Genomic DNA, 15,550 nt, shown 5'->3' on the forward strand with positions numbered 1-15,550 from the left:
AATCAAAAAGATTTCATACTCTGAAAAGCCTCGCGTATGCGAAGGCAATTCAAATGGGGATGCATAATGTAGATGCAGGATCATCAGACGTTGGGCAAGATCTCGAACAGGAGATGAAGCGCCGTATATGGTGGCACCTCACTTGTACAGATTGGTTAGTTATATGCATGCTTTCAAAAGCAGACTGAATCTTTATGACTAACCATACTACTCACATCTCAGGTTACTTGGAAGCGCACCCGGCCCACAGCAGGGTATTTACATGATCAGCCCTCACCATACGACGGTCAAGTGTCCTGCCAATATCGAAGACGAAGATCTGACCGAAGAGGGTATTCATCGACACCCGAAACCCGACCGTCACCCAACATCGATGTCATTCTTCCTCTGTCGTCTCAAATTCGCCCAACTCTGTCGCGAATCCATGGACGCAATTCAATATGCAAAGACTACACAACCATCACAACTCATATACCCGCTCATACTGGAAATAAGCGACAAGTACATGTCTTTCCTCAGGGAGCTACCGTGGTTCTTCCGTCTTGAAGACGAAGAAGACGAGGCGAAACGTACAGACTTGACCAAGAAGCAGCCCTACATCTCGCATCAGCGCGCTGTGCTTCTCTATGGCATTTACTCACGCCTGGGTCGCCTCCACCGCCCGTTCGTCACCAAAGGTATCGCCGACCCTGGCTTTGCAGGTTCATACAATATCGGTATCGAGTGCGCGGAGAGACTTCTACGAATCCGTCGCATGACGGCGGTCCACGGGAGTCAGCTGCTTGACATATTCGGCCGCTCGCAGAGTGTTGACCAGCATACTTTCAATGCTATGCTGCTGCTCACAATAGATGTGATGGCGCATCCGAACTCGCCTGATTCAGAGCGCCGCAGAGCGGACGTTATTGAGATATGCCACATCTTGCAAGATAAGCATGTAAGGTTGGGTCAGCCTGCGAATGGAATTAGTCGAGCCGTGCAAATGCTGTTGGATATCGTGCGGAATTCGAACCGGCCCCACATTAAGGACAAAGATCGTATTGACAGCACCGGTCAGGTTGGCTCAAATACTGCGCAAAGTATGGATAGTCTGGTGGTTCCGGATCAATGCATGATGGCATCGGAAGCATCGTATCAAACGGCGTGGATCGACGAGTTCCTTTCAATATCTGATAATCAAGATATGGACACCCTTTTCGATGAGCTCTGGGGATCTTACTCAGAGACGAGCATTCCATCTCGGGAGGGCTTCTTGGATCGGGAGGGGCTATCCTAGTGGCTTTGATGGGGCACGTCGTCGTATAAGGGTATTAGTGTTATGTTAAGAGAGGACAAACTCGAGGCTACTTGAGATACAGGCATAATTGACTTGTACTCGCTTATCAGACCAAAGCGGCCAAAGTCTTCTTCACAGCGCCAAGAGCCCTGACCTACAGACCTGGTCCGTGCAGGTGTCTTGACCCAAACCCACCAATAGGACCTCCAATCCTCCGCACATGAACCCTGCATAGGCCATATCATGGTCACAAGAAGCGAGATTCATGCAGGCCTGTGCATGAATACTATGTAGGACAGAATGACCCTAGTGACCAATCATATCACAGATACAGTAGCACAAGCATGCATGTCAACCTCAGCACAGGCCAGGAACTAATGCACGGTGTTGCAGGACGATGGCTCTAAAATGTAGATCATCACGTGGTGTGTCCAATCATATCCATGGTTACCATCTACAATTGACCCACAGGATATCTGGGGGTGATTGGACTTGTCCGGGCCTGGATTTCTGATATTTTCGGGGGGAAGACACTACTGCTTCCTATTATGGAGGAAGAAACATGTTATCGGTTCTAGCTATACTACTGCATTATTCTCTAGCTTCGGAGGAGAAGAAAGCACAGTAGGCAACCTACTATCCCTCTCTCAGAACAAGAACTTCTAATCCACACTTAGCACGGTCGCATATTCTTGATTCTGGTCTTTTGTTGATAAAAATGGTATAGCTGCTCACTAGAGATAGTATATTACTTATGTATATGTTGCATCAAGGCATATTGACGATGACCAGCTCGACACCATGTCTTGAACACCCGCAGCACCGAATTCCATCTCCATCGATATCAGCGTTCAGCTCTTCTAGAGTAATACCCAGTAACTTTATAGGCAAACGGATAGGGTTTGCATTTGGCTGATATCCTGACAGACAGTGTGAGGTGTAAAGAGGTCTTTGACGAAGCAGCGACAGCAAGGATGCATTGAAAAGAGCTCGTGGGATCTTGTTCTGTGCATTGTGAAACCGAGCCGAGTGTGTCTCCATTCGGTGGTTATGAGTCCAGGTCCCGGTCCACAGATATGGGACGAGGACGATACCTGCCGGAGACTATTTGACACATGGGGCGTTGCTGATACACAAAGCTGAGCTAGCGATTGCAGTATGCCTTGTAGACCACGCACGCAAAGCAGCAATACCCTTCTAGCTGTTCTTCGCTAGTCCATATTGAAGACCCCAGAACTGGCACAATGCCATAGACCTCGTCATTAACTCTCTCTCCTCATTCCGAGCCTTGTGTATGATTCCTAATCTCGTTAGAAAGCTGTACCGTGAAAACGGATTTTCTTCTCAGGGACTTACCCATGTATGCTATGAGTTGTGCTAGTCCAGAAGTATTCTTTTGCCTCGACTACAAGATTGCATGACTCATTTGCGGCGGTTTCTATCGGATGCTATAGTCGGCAAGCCTGGTCAAATTGCGCTTCTTTACGAAAAGAAATTATCGATTCTAGCTTGCGTTCACAGTGGAGAAACAGATTCTGGGCGTTCTGCATGTGAATTCGTTGTCCAGGAGTGGGAAGCGAGTATGTATTACTATGGCATCCAGTCGGCATCTCATAGCCGCCCAATAAATTGCCCTTAATTGCTAGATACTGAGACGAGCACTTGCCCAAAAACAAGCAAGACAGGATACCACTGCAGGGACATGAATATGTGCAACCTATTCAAAGCGTATTTTAAGTAAACACGTCAGTCGCATAACGCATGCTCGCCTTCAAGTGATCGAAGAACTTCTCAACCTCCTCATCATTCACCTCAGGCGGGACATCTTCCTGCTTCGTCTCCAACGCAATCCGACGACGCTCCTTCTTCACATCAACATAGATATTGTTAAAGGCTTGGCGCACAGCCTTGCCTAGGTCCGCACTTCCACAAACATAAATCCTAGCCCCCTGCTCAAATAGCGAGACAACTTCGTCTCGGTCACTTGTAATCCGGTCCTGGATGTGCTGGGCTACGGAGCCGTCGGCGGGACGGCTGTATGCCCATCTGACGTCGACGATACCCTTGCGAGACCATTCAGCGAGCTCTTCTGCGTGGATGTCGTCCTTGCCTTTGGTGCGGCAGCCGACGTAGAGAATAGCCGGGGCGGGCTTTTCGGTAATAGAGTCGCTTCGGCTGAGGATCTTTTCAGCCCGGTCCATGACAAAACCGCGGAAAGGCCCTAAGCCGCTTCCTGCGCAGGCCATTATCATTGGCGTGTTCAGGTCGGAGGGGGGCTTGAAGCCTGAGTGGGAGGGACGGACAGCGATGTGAACGCGTTCGTCGGGTTGGAGAATGGAAAGGTAGGTAGAGGCTACGCCCATGTACGGCTCGTCTGTGCCGGAGAGAGAGGGTGCGTTGAGCACGGACACTGTAATTGAGCATTCTGTCGGGTCCGTAAGGGGTGAGGATGAAATAGAGTACTGGCGTACTCGCATGGGCGGGAGCATGGCTAGAAAGTCGCCGAGGGGTAGGCCGATGGAAGGATAACGATCCAAGATGTCCAGCAAGCTGAGGCGTTTAGTGACAATCTCCTCATTGAAGCGGCTAGGACTGTTGGCCAAGTATCGCAGCTCGGCCTGGGATTCTTCGTCGGCCACAGCTGCATCTGCCAGAGCAATCAGGTCTCGTTTGGACGCGGGTTGGGACAGTTCAACATAGGAGGAGAGGAGAGCGAAGGCAGAGATAGGGGTGTCAATGGGAATGGCTGACGGTCCGCTTTGGGTCTGGGATGGCTTGCGAACAGTCAAAAAAGCATCCCAAGGCAGTTTGAACCGACGCATTGCTCGACGGACGATGCTCGTTGGGTTCACGGGAAGCACGGCAAGGTAATCACCGCACTGGTAGGTCATGTCGCTTGGAAGCTTGATTCTCACCAGTCGTTTCGCTGAAACGTCGGGTGCTGTTAGGAGTTGGTTCTCAATCACATATCCTTCCTGCAGCTGAAGACCCAAGGTTGTCACTCGCTTTTCCGAGCTGAATTCGACTTGTAGGCCTGAGCTGGCTTTCTTGCCAGCCTGACCCTGAGCTTTGGAGCCAAATTTCGCACTTATGGCAGGCCATAATGCCGACTCACTCCAGTTATCGAAATCAGTAAACATGTCGGCGATGGCGGTATCAACTAATCCAATATCACACAAGCGATTTCCACCATGCTCGCCCACCAGCTCGTTAATGGCTTTTGGAATCCGGTAAAAGGTAGCAGTCCAATCATCTTGATGGAATCGGTGATCAGCGAGTTACATAGAATAGAAAACGCGTTGATGATAAGGGATACTCACGATGTCCACAACCGAATACGGCAAAATTTATGCCCTCGAGTTCATTATCCTTCGCTCCGCTTAGCCACTCGAAAAAGTGGGCCGCATTGTCAGCGGGTTGGCCTTCATAAGATGCAGCAATGAAAACCACAGGATCTCCTTTCGGAACATTCTCGGTGGCTGAATCTAATGAATTGACTCTGGCACTAAATCCCCATGCGGCTGCATCATCTGCCAATCTCCGAGCCAAAGCCTCGCAGGTTCCGGTGTTGCTACCGAAGAAAATGTGCATCGGCTTCATGTCTCCCTCAGGAAGGGCTGCGTCTTTCTTACGTTCCCTGCTAGCTACCTTGGAAGATTCAGAAGGCACGGATCCACTGTTCAAAGCTGACTCCAAGGTTATCGGGTCCAGCCCATGCCTGAGAGTAGCTCTCATCTTGAAATCCTGCGGCTTGATGGTGAGTGTCTGTTTGATCCGCAGGTCATAGCTTGGATCATCCAGCTGAAAGTTGAAATTTTGCAACAGCAAAGCAATGGCCAGTAAGCCTTCTTGCCAGGCAAATGGCCGCCCAATACAGCCTCGCATGCCATTTCCAAAAGGCTTCCAGGCGTTCCGAGGGAGACTGTTGAAATTCTCATCCAGCATCCTCTCCGGCTTGAAGTCCTCGGCGTCCGCACCGTAGACCTTGGGGTCGCGGTGCAATTTCGGGAGAAGCACCGTGATTGGCTCGTCCTTGTTAAGAACATATTTTCCATTGCCCAAGGTCACAGGGTCTTCTTTGTTCTTAGTCGGATGCGCATGGACTCTTATGGCACTCGCCGGGGGGTTAAGGCGTAGTGCTTCTCGCATGACTGCATTGATATACGGCAACTTGGGGAGATCATCCACGGCAATCTTCCGTCGGCCAATCACTCTGTCCACTTCTTCCTGTGCCTTTTTATACGCAGGTGCATTTTTGAGTAGATAATAGAAAACAAAGGACAGCATTCCAGATGTAGTTTCGTGGCCTGAGGGAGAAAAAGGTCAGAACATGATAAATCATAACGACCAAACTCAGACAAAGTACCTACCTGCAATCAAAAAGGTAATCATGTTGTCAATGATTGACTCATCACTGAGGCCCTTCCCTGACTGAGGGTCTCGGCCAAGGATGAGAGCGTTGAGCAGGTCCTTCTTGTCTGATGGATGCTTCCTCCTATCTTCGGTCAAATCCTTCGCCAAATTCCGCATATAAGAAATATCGTTCCAGAAAGAATTGTTATCGCTCGTGGGCAGTTGGTTTAACAAAGATGGTCGCTGTGCCCTATAGCTAGCTACCTGCAATCCACCAACCATCGCTTCTACGAAAGGGTGCATGCTATCGTGGTAGAAAGAGTTGAAGCGGGTTCCCATGGCGCAGAGAGCGATGGAGTCGAGAGTCAGGCGGGTGAAATCTTCCGTGACCACAATGGGAGTCTCCGGTCCCTGTCGAGCCCATTTCATGACGAGCTGGTTGGCAATGTCTTGCATCTCTGTGGCAGATTGACAATTCATTAGTCCGACGCAATAGGGGTACAATTGGCGATGGGCTGCTTACCATCGAACATGGCCCTAATAGATAGGGGCCCAAAAGCAGGAATAAGGACACGGTGCGCAAGCGCCCAATTCTCTTCGCCGGGGTACCGGGCTGTGAATAAACCATCGTGAAGAAGATGGCGAAGCTGGCCCAAACCACCATCTACCGATTTAGCAAATCGCTCCTCATTGCACGCTTCATCGACGAGTTCTTGAGTAGAAATCACCACTCTCGACACGCCGAAAGTGGTCAGGCGGTAGATTGGACCTTGGCAGATGCATCACAGTTAGCAGAGATAATCATCTCAAAGGAAGGAAGAAAGAGTCAAGGCTAGCTGACTCTGGAGTGAGACGCAAAAGGGATAGAAAAAGCAAACATGACATTGTGGAGGGGTAAGGGCGGGGTTACCATATTGATCTGCCAGCAACTCAAAGCTTCGGATTGGCATCTCCTGGTCAATATCGTAGACATTTCCCAGAAATGGAACGCCTTTGGGGCCTGGGATAGGAACATGCTTTACGCTGCTCATGATGGTGTCTGGATCTGGGTTGGCGCCAATTGCACTAGAGCTCTTGATGGAGAAGATGATTAGTTCTCACAAAAGGTCTGGTGGAACAAACAACACGGGGTTTAAGTTTCTCTGCGCGACCACAGATCACCTGACGGACACACTTTGATGATGAGTCGAACTGAACTTGAGAGGGGACAGACACATGCAGGAAGGAGACTTTATACCTCGTAGAATTTTGAGAATATTGCGGTCGGGGGGAACGTATGCCTGATGATGGTGCATAAGTCCAGTGCAGATGAAGTGTCATCATCACTCCACGCCATCATATGCGGAAGGGAATCCCCAGCCAGAAGGCCGCCCGACTGCAGTGCATACCAGGGCAACCATACTTAGTGGCGAACGTCATGGGGCTGATGAGGGTGGATCATGATCCAATGTAGATCAATGAGTCCAGAGGACGGGATCGTAAGTAATGGAGAAACCAGCGCATCTACCGCGGCCTGTAAGCACTAGCGGGAACCTCGGCCAGCCAGAGATGGAGGTTTACTATTCATAGCTGGGGCATGAATTATGATTAGCAAAGGGGGGCATATGATCGGTCCATCGGTATGTCCGGACACGGAGATCGGTGACAACGGACCGATGGCTAAGGTTAGTAGATACTCCGTGACAACTCCAAAGGAAGTAAAAGCAACAATCCATGGATGCTCTCTTTTTATGCCACTTATGCGTTTCGGTGGATCCCCATGATGCTTGGTATGTGCGTATGATCAGTCATCATGGCCCCCACTTTGCTATCGAACTGGTCTCGTGGCGCAATGGTAGCGCATTAGTTTCCGGTACTAGAGGTTGTGCGTTCGAGTCGCACCGGGATCGTTCTTTCCTTTTTGCCATCCGACGGTTGTAATACTTTCTTTTTTCGCACCGCATCTCACTCAACAAGCATCCTTGCGTCATTAAATCTCCGTCTTGAACCATGTTCCCGGTTCACAACCTTATCGCTCAGTCTCGAGACCTGTCGACCGTGCTGAAGAGGTCGCATATGCGAATGCCCAGAGATAATACACCCATCAACAATAATATTAAAGCACCGTAGATGATCGTAGGCGGCTACAGGACGTGACAGACGGCGGTATGACTCGGTCTGCATCACGATGGAAGCCTATACTACAATTGATAGGCCGACGGGGCTAGTCAGTATATCAGTCAGGGTGCTTAGCTGATTTCGCAAAGTTATAGAAGCAATAATCTGCATAGCCCAGAAAGAATCCGTTTAAATGCAAGTTGGTATATATACAAGAGGAAATGAACGCTCGTCCTAGGGCCACAGGACTAGAGAAGATGATGGGAACAATATGAACAAGATCAAGAATAACTCAGTAAAAGTAGGATAGTGCGCCGCTCTCCCGATCATGGTGCTCACTCAATCTGGTTCAAGAACAACTCCAGCGCGACCTTGGCCAGCAAAGCAGGCGCTGGTATGGATTGCTTCGCCGCGTTGGTGTGATGGGCACGCAGAAGCTTCATACAAATCCCCACAGAAAGAGGTAAGATTGGCACCCCTGGAACAAAGGTTGGATTTATCGTTTTCGTCATGGACACAGAGGTCATTTTTGAAATGGATACTTCAGCCGGCTAGGAGACTGGCTGGTAGCCCTTATGTTTCCATTCGCTTTGTTTCCACTCGGACTGGAAGTTGTTCATCTCTGTCCGTTCGGAATCCCACTTCGCATCGTTCAGGGCATGCTCGAGACGGCCCCTCTTGCGCTGCCGCACACAGAAGAAGATGAAACCAGCCAGACAACTGGCTCCGACAGCTGCTACGCCAATGCCGACACCAGCCTTTGCGCCACTTGGTAGCTCGTTCCATTTTTCGGACAGTGACTTCGGAGGAGGCTTGTTAAGCTGTTCCACGGTGGTCGAATTACCACTAGGATTGGAGAGTCAGTATTGTAGGTATAGTGGGAGAAATCGGCTATAGGGAGCTACTTACGACACGACCTTGATGCTCTCCCAGGATCCCGAATGGTCTGAGTACGTATACTCCTTGCCGGTGTGGAAGTCATGCACGCGAACCTTCTCAACTACCATGGTGTACGGGCCAGCCGAGTAATCAATCTCGCCACCTGCCCATACAATGGTACCATGAGGCTGACTGGGATCGCCGGCAGGCCAGATTCCAAAGCGGATGTTGCTGGGGGTCTGGGGGAAGTTCTTGCCACCCACAGCATCTTCATACTTCAGTGTGCGGACCAATTGCTGGTCAATCCACCACTCGACCTTTTCACTCGTCCAGTAGGTGGTATAGTTATGGAATTCCGTGTCGGCATTAGGAACGTAGTGGAAGCCACCCCGGTCGAAAGACGTGTTGTTGCCCTTGCCGAAATAGTTGGACTGTACCTCACTGGTGTTGTATCCCACCCACTCCCAGTCAATCTCGTCCAAGTCATCCGATTGGAGCACCACACTGCTCACTACACCACCACCCTTGGCCATCTTGACATGAGACTCGACAATGCCAAAGAAGATGAAGAAGTTAGATTGCATAGTGGGCGAATCCATCTTTTGGGCGATGGAGAATTCCGCACCCTCATCGGTGATGCCAATATTGCCGTTGGTGACATTCCAGATCGTGTCGTCGAGGGTAGAGTTGAAGTACCAGGTATGATTGGTACCTAAGGCTGCGTCTGCAGGACATGTTGTATTGAGTGGGTTACAGTTGCTGAAAGTCTGAGCGGTAACAAGACTAAGACTGGCTACCAGCAGCGCCAGTACATGAAAGAGTGACATGATGGCAGGCTGTGTTGTCGAGGGTCACCACTCCCCAGAGATCTTGGTTGCAATGAGCGGAGCGACTCGGGTCAAGTAGCGGGTCAAGGATCTCTCCCGAATGTGATAAAACGTTAACAGAGGGATCTAAATGGAGAGATCGAACCCTACAATGGCGTTGTCGAATATCCAACTGTTCCCCACAAAGAAAAAAAAGAGTGACGTCTATTGAATGAATGGCAGTGCGATCGAATCGCACGAGGTGTGTTTGATGCCCACCGGCAAGGGAACGAAGGGGAGCAGGAGAAAGACAGGAACGAGATGAAACGGAGAAGAACAAACGACAGGAGAGGAGAAGAACGAGAGGGTATGACGGTTTTCCTTTTAATTAATTTAGAGCCATGGCATCCAACCCACACATAGGCGTTGGCAAACACTTTGCTTTCCCTTTTTTTTTCGTCCCCTCATCACTAATATCCGAGTCATGCTTATTTTTAAACCAGCATGTCTCTCTTTTTTCTTTCCCTACATTGGATGTCACTAGTTCGGCCCTAAACATTAAGGGGCACTTTTGAAACAGGAAACTGCCCGACCAAGAGGGTATGGCTAAACGGTATTGGGCCTAGCGGGCTGCCGATCCACTCTGGTTTGGCCACTAGCGTGGTCCCTGACCCTGACGCTAGTCTGATCTGGAAAGGGTCGCTTGTACCCGCCAAGACCCTGCCGCGATGGGCGATAAGCAACGCTCAGGCACCCAAATCCAATCAGCTCAGGGGAGCGTCGTTGGATCTTCCTGAAGATTAAATGAGTTTGTGTTAGTATGGGTTAGTCTGATTTGATCCGGGCCAGAGATAACAATTGCCACTGTGCGGGATTCGGGGAAGGGTCCTGCCAACAATTCATCAGGCTGACACCCACAGTGTAAAGCCTCTGTTCCCTACACTCTTCATTAATAACAAGGGTCAAATTTGACCTTGCTTCGGAAGCATCCCAGGCACCAACATCCTGCACCTGGCCAAGACCCTTGGCCTGTCGAAGCCAAAGGCAGTCTCAGCAGGCGAATTACTAGTGGCGGGGCCGGCTGGGGAAGGTCTCAGCACAAGGCCAGTGCTGTGGCAGTGGCTGGTGGATGCCATTGAACAGTGGACACCACTGCGGCAAATTTTAGGTCCGTTAAATGGGGTGGTAATTTTGGAGTCAGGAGCCAGTAGAGACACCGCAACCTCCCGCAAGGTTCGCCTCCTTGTGGATATAATAGGCGAACCATAATTCTTCACCCTACAAAGATTAAGATATGAGGATCAGCAGGAGGTCTCGGTGCTGCAGAGGCAGAACATGCAGATACAAGGAGCGTTTTCAAGGTGAGGTTGCAGACCGCTACCTACCAACTTATGCAGAGCGTGCAGTTTCGGATTTGCCAAGCATTCTTTTACCCACTGCCAACAGCCGTTCGGATGAGCGCGAGGCCAAGATGCCGAACTGCAAAGAGGGTGCCTGACCTCGTATACCGTTAGACGCCATCATCAGGCAAGTTATGCGCTGTCCCGTTACCCTTGTGTTTAGTAGATTGTTGTACCTCGTTCGGTAGATTGTCGGCCCATGACTAGTGGGGAAAACTTACAGCCCCCTTTTTTGGGGGCTTAGTACCCGTCCACTGCTGTCAACAGTCCAAAGTAGATCCGCCATAATTTTGGGGCACATGACGAGGGAGCTCTGAGTGAACTGGGGTATAGTAGACTATAATTGCGGCTGTTTTCTCGTTTCATCTGTCTTGTTGTGATGTAAGGAAAAAATATTAAGCGTCGCCAAACTTGACAATCCATCCAAGCTCTTGTAGAAACTCTCGTACTGCGGCTGGAGTACCGTTATTATATATCCTGACAACAATGGTATCTAGGGGTGCTATTTCCTTTATCTGGGCATCGACCTCCAGGCATATCTTCCGAATGGACACATTGTTCATCTGGTCATTTGCGACCAGAATGTTGGCAAATTGTCCGAAGATGAGCATCTCCAATGTCTTCAAATTGGCACAGCTTTGTCGTAATAGCTGTAATCTTCGCAAGCCATCTGCGAGTCTCGGCTCTCTAGAGGCGCCTGATATGTGCTCGGTGACCGGAAAGTTGATGCATAGATGAGACAAGACCCCGGAATTTTTAGGTCCGATACAGTTTAGGAAGGACTCCAAGACAGTGCCTGGACGACACGCCGTCTCCATCTCGTGGAAGATGAACCGATTCATACTATACAAAGTCATTCTGGTCTCGTCCGATATTTGTCGGCTGACGTAGGTCAATGCAAGCCATGAGCCGGGTTTTTCGGGTGCAAAAGCTTCCAGTGGACATCCTGGGTCTTGGAAGATGTGAAGTGGATGAGGTAAAACGAGAACTTGTTTGTATATGTTGTTACGTATCTTGATAGGTAAATCCAAGAAATTGAGAGGCAATGGCGATGCTGATATTGTAGGCGTGTCTGCAGTACCTGAACAGGACATGATAAGAAAATATCGAAGCGACTGTGTTTGGTAGAAGTGAAGCTGTTCGGCAGCTCTTTGAAGCTAAGTATTTCTTTATCAAGCGAAACAAAGAAAGGTTTAGTGTTTCGTGATCTACATTAGTTAGCAGAAATGCAAGGTATTATACTTCTGTGGCATTGGAATCTAGCTACTCACGAATTTGTCAATACATCACCCGGGGATGTGCCATACTCTGCAACTCACTGGAAGATGTAAGCCAGATAATGACGCCCCTCCTTTCACAATTTGGCTTTGGAGGAAAGGAAGAAATGGTCGATAGAAAAGTGACTACAACAAAGGATGGAAGCCATGTGACTTGCGGAAGCGGGGGATGTCAGAGCCCTGCCTCTTTCCGAGAATTCCCAGCCCGTGGGATTGCTTCCCTACAATCCATGGTTGCATCAGTCCCACTGGATGCATCTAGATCTATTCTACGGAGAACGAAATGATCAACGAAACATGACAACTTTAAGTATTTTGAGCTTTTTAGTCCCTATGTTGATGCAAAGTTTTCGGCAGAATGTGCTGCCAAACTCACTACTCAAACAATATACAGTACTCCAAGCCAACCAAAGGATATGGGCATCAGTCGCTTCAATCCAAGGTTTACTGTCATTATTTCCATGGATATAGGACGTAGGTATCCATAGCAATAATATATTTGATTCTAACGCGCTTAGAGTTTCTAAGTTCTAGGAATCTCCTTTGTCGAGCGGCATTAGATGGGCGCAGACATCTCGCATCTTTAACCCGACCACACATAAACAAAGAAGCGATGATCGACAGTATTCTTGAAACAGCCAGTATATCAATATATAAATTGGTGAACCCAAACTAAGTCGCTGCTGTAGTCAATCTTACAAGAAAGTGCCCCATATACAGAGATGGATGCCATACCGCTTCCCGACCAGGTTTCTGAGCTCTACAATGACCTTCTTTCCCGCTGTGCACCCAATGAGCATAAAGATTGGGGACTCGCCATCACAGCTCTGAAGCTTCTCGCCATTACCCACAGACCATTTAGCATACTAGAGTTGTCTTGGGCCGTGACTCTGCATACCGCTCGCAATGTTAACACCGTTGACGAACTTGCCAAGCTAGTGGACCATAAAAAGCTCATGAGCATGATTCAGCCCTTTATCGCAGGCGTTGAGCTTGATGACTTGAGAAAATACCAAGTCCAGCTCATAGAGAAGTCCTTGAAGGATTTAATCAAGAAGAATTGGGCCACAAAATATTTGAATACAGAATGTCCACACTCCTTGGGAGACGATGGACAAGGATTCAGAAGTCCAGAAGCGTTGATATTGGATATATGTGTGCGGTATATTCTTTTAGATGAGATAGGCGTCAAACTCGTGTTCTCTGAAGAGCAGATTGCGATTTCGGAGCTTCCGCAAGCGTCCGACTTGTTCAACGACGAGAAAGACCCAGTCAAGTACAATTCTCATTGCTCGTGGGAAGCTTGGGAAGAAGATATGACTCGGTTCAATCCGACTGAGCGTGGATTGGGCGAGTTCTTTGTCTACGCGTCATGCTACTGGCCTGAATATTATCGTCTTGTCACGGCTGAGGCCCTTCCAAGCCTAGCGAGCATCGAAAAGTTGTGTCAAGCCGACTCGAAGCGAATTCACAATTGGACTCAGCAAAACCGTCGTCCAGGCTGTGCGATGCTGCCGAGATTCCCATTTTCCAGCCAGCTATATGATCCCCTCAGTATCACCTGCCTTTATGGCTCTGTAGATATGCTTCATGTCATGCTCAGAGATTCTGATTTCGACAATGGCAATTTCCTCGAGATGACGGCCATGAAGGCAGCAGATCAAACCCTTCAATGGGGAGATATGTCCAGGCTCAGGGCACTTTTTCTGGATCCGAGACTTGGTCATCAGCTACGAAACCTGGACTTTTTTCGCCTGATTATCCGCAGGTGGCGTGAAGCGAGTGTCTGTCGACCCGACTGGGAAGATGCTTTTGCGCTAATTGACCTCATGAGAGATCAAATGGCTCAGCAGCAATGGGGATATGAGCTCTGGTGCATGGCTGCCAGTGCAGGCTGCGCGCCCATTGTTCAGAGATTACTGTCTGGTGCTCGGCATAACGATGGGCTTAGAAGAGAGCTATTGCGTGAATTTTCACTTATGCCACAAGTGGCACCCTTGAAGTGATATGGTCATGTGGTGATATACTTGCTGGGGGAATTACAACGAACTACATCGTCATTATCTGCCTGCGGCAAGAATATGCCCTTCATTTTACTCCCGTCACTATATCTCAGAAACATTGCCCTGTGGTATAACCACTAGTTTCTGGACAGTTTGTTGACGCATTATAGCCAACACCCTTCCATAAAGGTCATTAAAAACGGGGTAAAATAAAATGGTTCAAACGGGAAAGTTAAAAGGCAAGCGGGTCAAAAACATGCCGGGTACCATCGGCATAATGGCACTGGCCCACCCCAAGGTTGAATCATTCCTTCTAGACACCACCCAAAGCAATCTTGATAGCTGCGAGTGTGTTGCAGACCTAATCTGATCTCAAAGAGCACCGCAAACCCTCTTGTCGTCACTTAACACCACCCTCATTCTTACCCAACAGTTATTTACCCATATCACACAATATGTCTATACCTAGCGGCCGGGACGAGCAGCAGCCCGTCATATGCGTTTTGTATGTCAATCCCAATACTAATTGAAACCATCCCGCCTAAAAATCTATAACCAACTATCTAATCTACTAATTCCATCCAGTTGCGGCGCCCAGCCCGGCAACTCACCCGAGTACATAGCCGCCGCTCGCGCACTCGCGCATGAACTACACGCCGCCAACGCAAAACTAGTCTACGGAGGGGGAACAAAAGGCCTAATGGGCGAGGTGGCAAAGACTCTAGTATCACTATCTGGGCCATCTGCAGTGCATGGCTTCATACCCGAGGCACTGGTAGCACACTATCCCGATGCGAACGTCAACCGCCAGGCCGAAAGCAAGGCCCAGGAGGATGGGAAACAACCCGAGCGAATGCTTGCCCCGGGGTCTTCACCAGCAGAGGGCGAATACGGGAGAATCAACATTGTAGACAGCATGCACGAGCGAAAACAAAAAATGGCAGAGGAAGTTCTTGCCGGTGGTCCTGGGTCAGGGTTCGTAGCCCTTCCGGGCGGTTATGGGACCCTTGAGGAGGTCGCTGAGGTTGTTACGTGGAATCAACTGGGGATTCATGATAGAGGAATTGTTTTGTTGAATGTTAATGGGTTTTGGGATGGGCTTGTGACGTGGATTGAAATGGCTGCTCAGCGGGGGTTTGTTGGACAGGCGAATAAGGGGATTATGGTGGAATGTAAGGAGGTGGAGGAGGTTATTGGGGTGCTTAAGGCGTATAAGCCGAGTGGTGGGAGGTTGAACCTTTCTTGGGGTAGTAAGTGAAGAAGAAGCGAGGGGAGATTGGGGGATGGGCGGTATTTCGAGGGCTGGAGAATAGAGTTAGAATTCGGGGCCTTCCGACAGTTGCCGGCTGCCGGCCAATTAACTTCATTGTGTGCTAATTTTATTATCAATGAGCCTGTCTAGGCTTCTGCTTTTATCCATAGCTATGTGTGAAGCTTCGCTGTGGGCAAATGGAAAGGA

General features: G+C 49.3%; 5 protein-coding genes and 1 non-coding gene across 6 annotated transcripts; 3 read left to right on the plus strand and 3 right to left on the minus strand.

Annotated features, from left to right (window-relative positions):
- Window positions 1–53: 53 nt before the first annotated feature.
- On the plus strand, window positions 54–1,276 carry BO79DRAFT_140717 (fungal specific transcription factor domain-containing protein; the record flags this gene model as incomplete). The annotated part of the gene is made up of 2 exons (XM_025678231.1): window positions 54–154; window positions 223–1,276. 2 exons carry the CDS (start codon window positions 54–56, stop codon window positions 1,274–1,276), a joined length of 1,155 nt encoding a protein of 384 aa, XP_025542805.1.
- A 1,561-nt stretch (window positions 1,277–2,837) lies between these two features.
- Window positions 2,838–6,809, minus strand: BO79DRAFT_243572 (bifunctional cytochrome P450/NADPH--P450 reductase). The gene is made up of 5 exons (XM_025685301.1): window positions 6,540–6,809; window positions 6,153–6,398; window positions 5,647–6,087; window positions 4,597–5,583; window positions 2,838–4,529 (listed from the first exon to the last, which is right to left on the minus strand). Exons 1-5 carry the CDS (start codon window positions 6,658–6,660, stop codon window positions 3,010–3,012), a joined length of 3,315 nt encoding a protein of 1,104 aa, XP_025542806.1. The 5' UTR covers window positions 6,661–6,809; the 3' UTR covers window positions 2,838–3,009.
- Window positions 6,810–7,446: 637 nt separating this feature from the next.
- On the plus strand, window positions 7,447–7,518 carry BO79DRAFT_t53. Its single transcript has one exon. It is a non-coding gene; the product is annotated as a tRNA-Arg (tRNA).
- Window positions 7,519–7,906: 388 nt separating this feature from the next.
- On the minus strand, window positions 7,907–9,840 carry BO79DRAFT_285564 (glycoside hydrolase family 16 protein). The gene is made up of 2 exons (XM_025688373.1): window positions 8,636–9,840; window positions 7,907–8,572 (listed from the first exon to the last, which is right to left on the minus strand). Exons 1-2 carry the CDS (start codon window positions 9,430–9,432, stop codon window positions 8,278–8,280), a joined length of 1,092 nt encoding a protein of 363 aa, XP_025542807.1. The 5' UTR covers window positions 9,433–9,840; the 3' UTR covers window positions 7,907–8,277.
- Window positions 9,841–11,206: 1,366 nt separating this feature from the next.
- Window positions 11,207–11,905, minus strand: BO79DRAFT_214919 (uncharacterized protein; the record flags this gene model as incomplete). Its single annotated transcript, XM_025683253.1, has 1 exon — window positions 11,207–11,905. The coding sequence occupies one exon, from the start codon at window positions 11,903–11,905 to the stop codon at window positions 11,207–11,209; it is 699 nt and encodes a 232-aa protein (XP_025542808.1).
- A 905-nt stretch (window positions 11,906–12,810) lies between these two features.
- Window positions 12,811–15,349, plus strand: BO79DRAFT_235874 (LOG family protein; the record flags this gene model as incomplete). The annotated part of the gene is made up of 3 exons (XM_025684529.1): window positions 12,811–13,961; window positions 14,561–14,596; window positions 14,677–15,349. The coding sequence occupies 3 exons, from the start codon at window positions 12,811–12,813 to the stop codon at window positions 15,347–15,349; spliced, it is 1,860 nt and encodes a 619-aa protein (XP_025542809.1).
- Window positions 15,350–15,550: the final 201 nt, after the last annotated feature.

Source organism: Aspergillus costaricaensis (genome assembly GCF_003184835.1).
Source record: "Aspergillus costaricaensis CBS 115574 unplaced genomic scaffold BO79scaffold_6, whole genome shotgun sequence".
Taxonomy (NCBI): Eukaryota; Fungi; Ascomycota; class Eurotiomycetes; order Eurotiales; family Aspergillaceae; genus Aspergillus; species Aspergillus costaricensis.

What these genes read in the sequence shown, in the direction of transcription:
- BO79DRAFT_243572 (XM_025685301.1), bottom strand. Translation starts at nt 6,660, where the DNA reads ATGAGCAGCGTAAAGCATGTTCCTATCCCAGGCCCCAAAGGCGTTCCA. An exon ending in GATTACCTTTTTGATTGCAG is followed by an intron (nt 5,584 to 5,646) that starts GTAGGTACTTTG and finishes TTTCTCCCTCAG; the next exon opens with GCCACGAAACTACATCTGGA. An exon ending in CGTATTCGGTTGTGGACATC is followed by an intron (nt 4,530 to 4,596) that starts GTGAGTATCCCT and finishes GATTCCATCAAG; the next exon opens with ATGATTGGACTGCTACCTTT.
- BO79DRAFT_285564 (XM_025688373.1), bottom strand. Translation starts at nt 9,432, where the DNA reads ATGTCACTCTTTCATGTACTGGCGCTGCTGGTAGCCAGTCTTAGTCTT. An exon ending in GAGAGCATCAAGGTCGTGTC is followed by an intron (nt 8,573 to 8,635) that starts GTAAGTAGCTCC and finishes CTCCAATCCTAG; the next exon opens with TGGTAATTCGACCACCGTGG.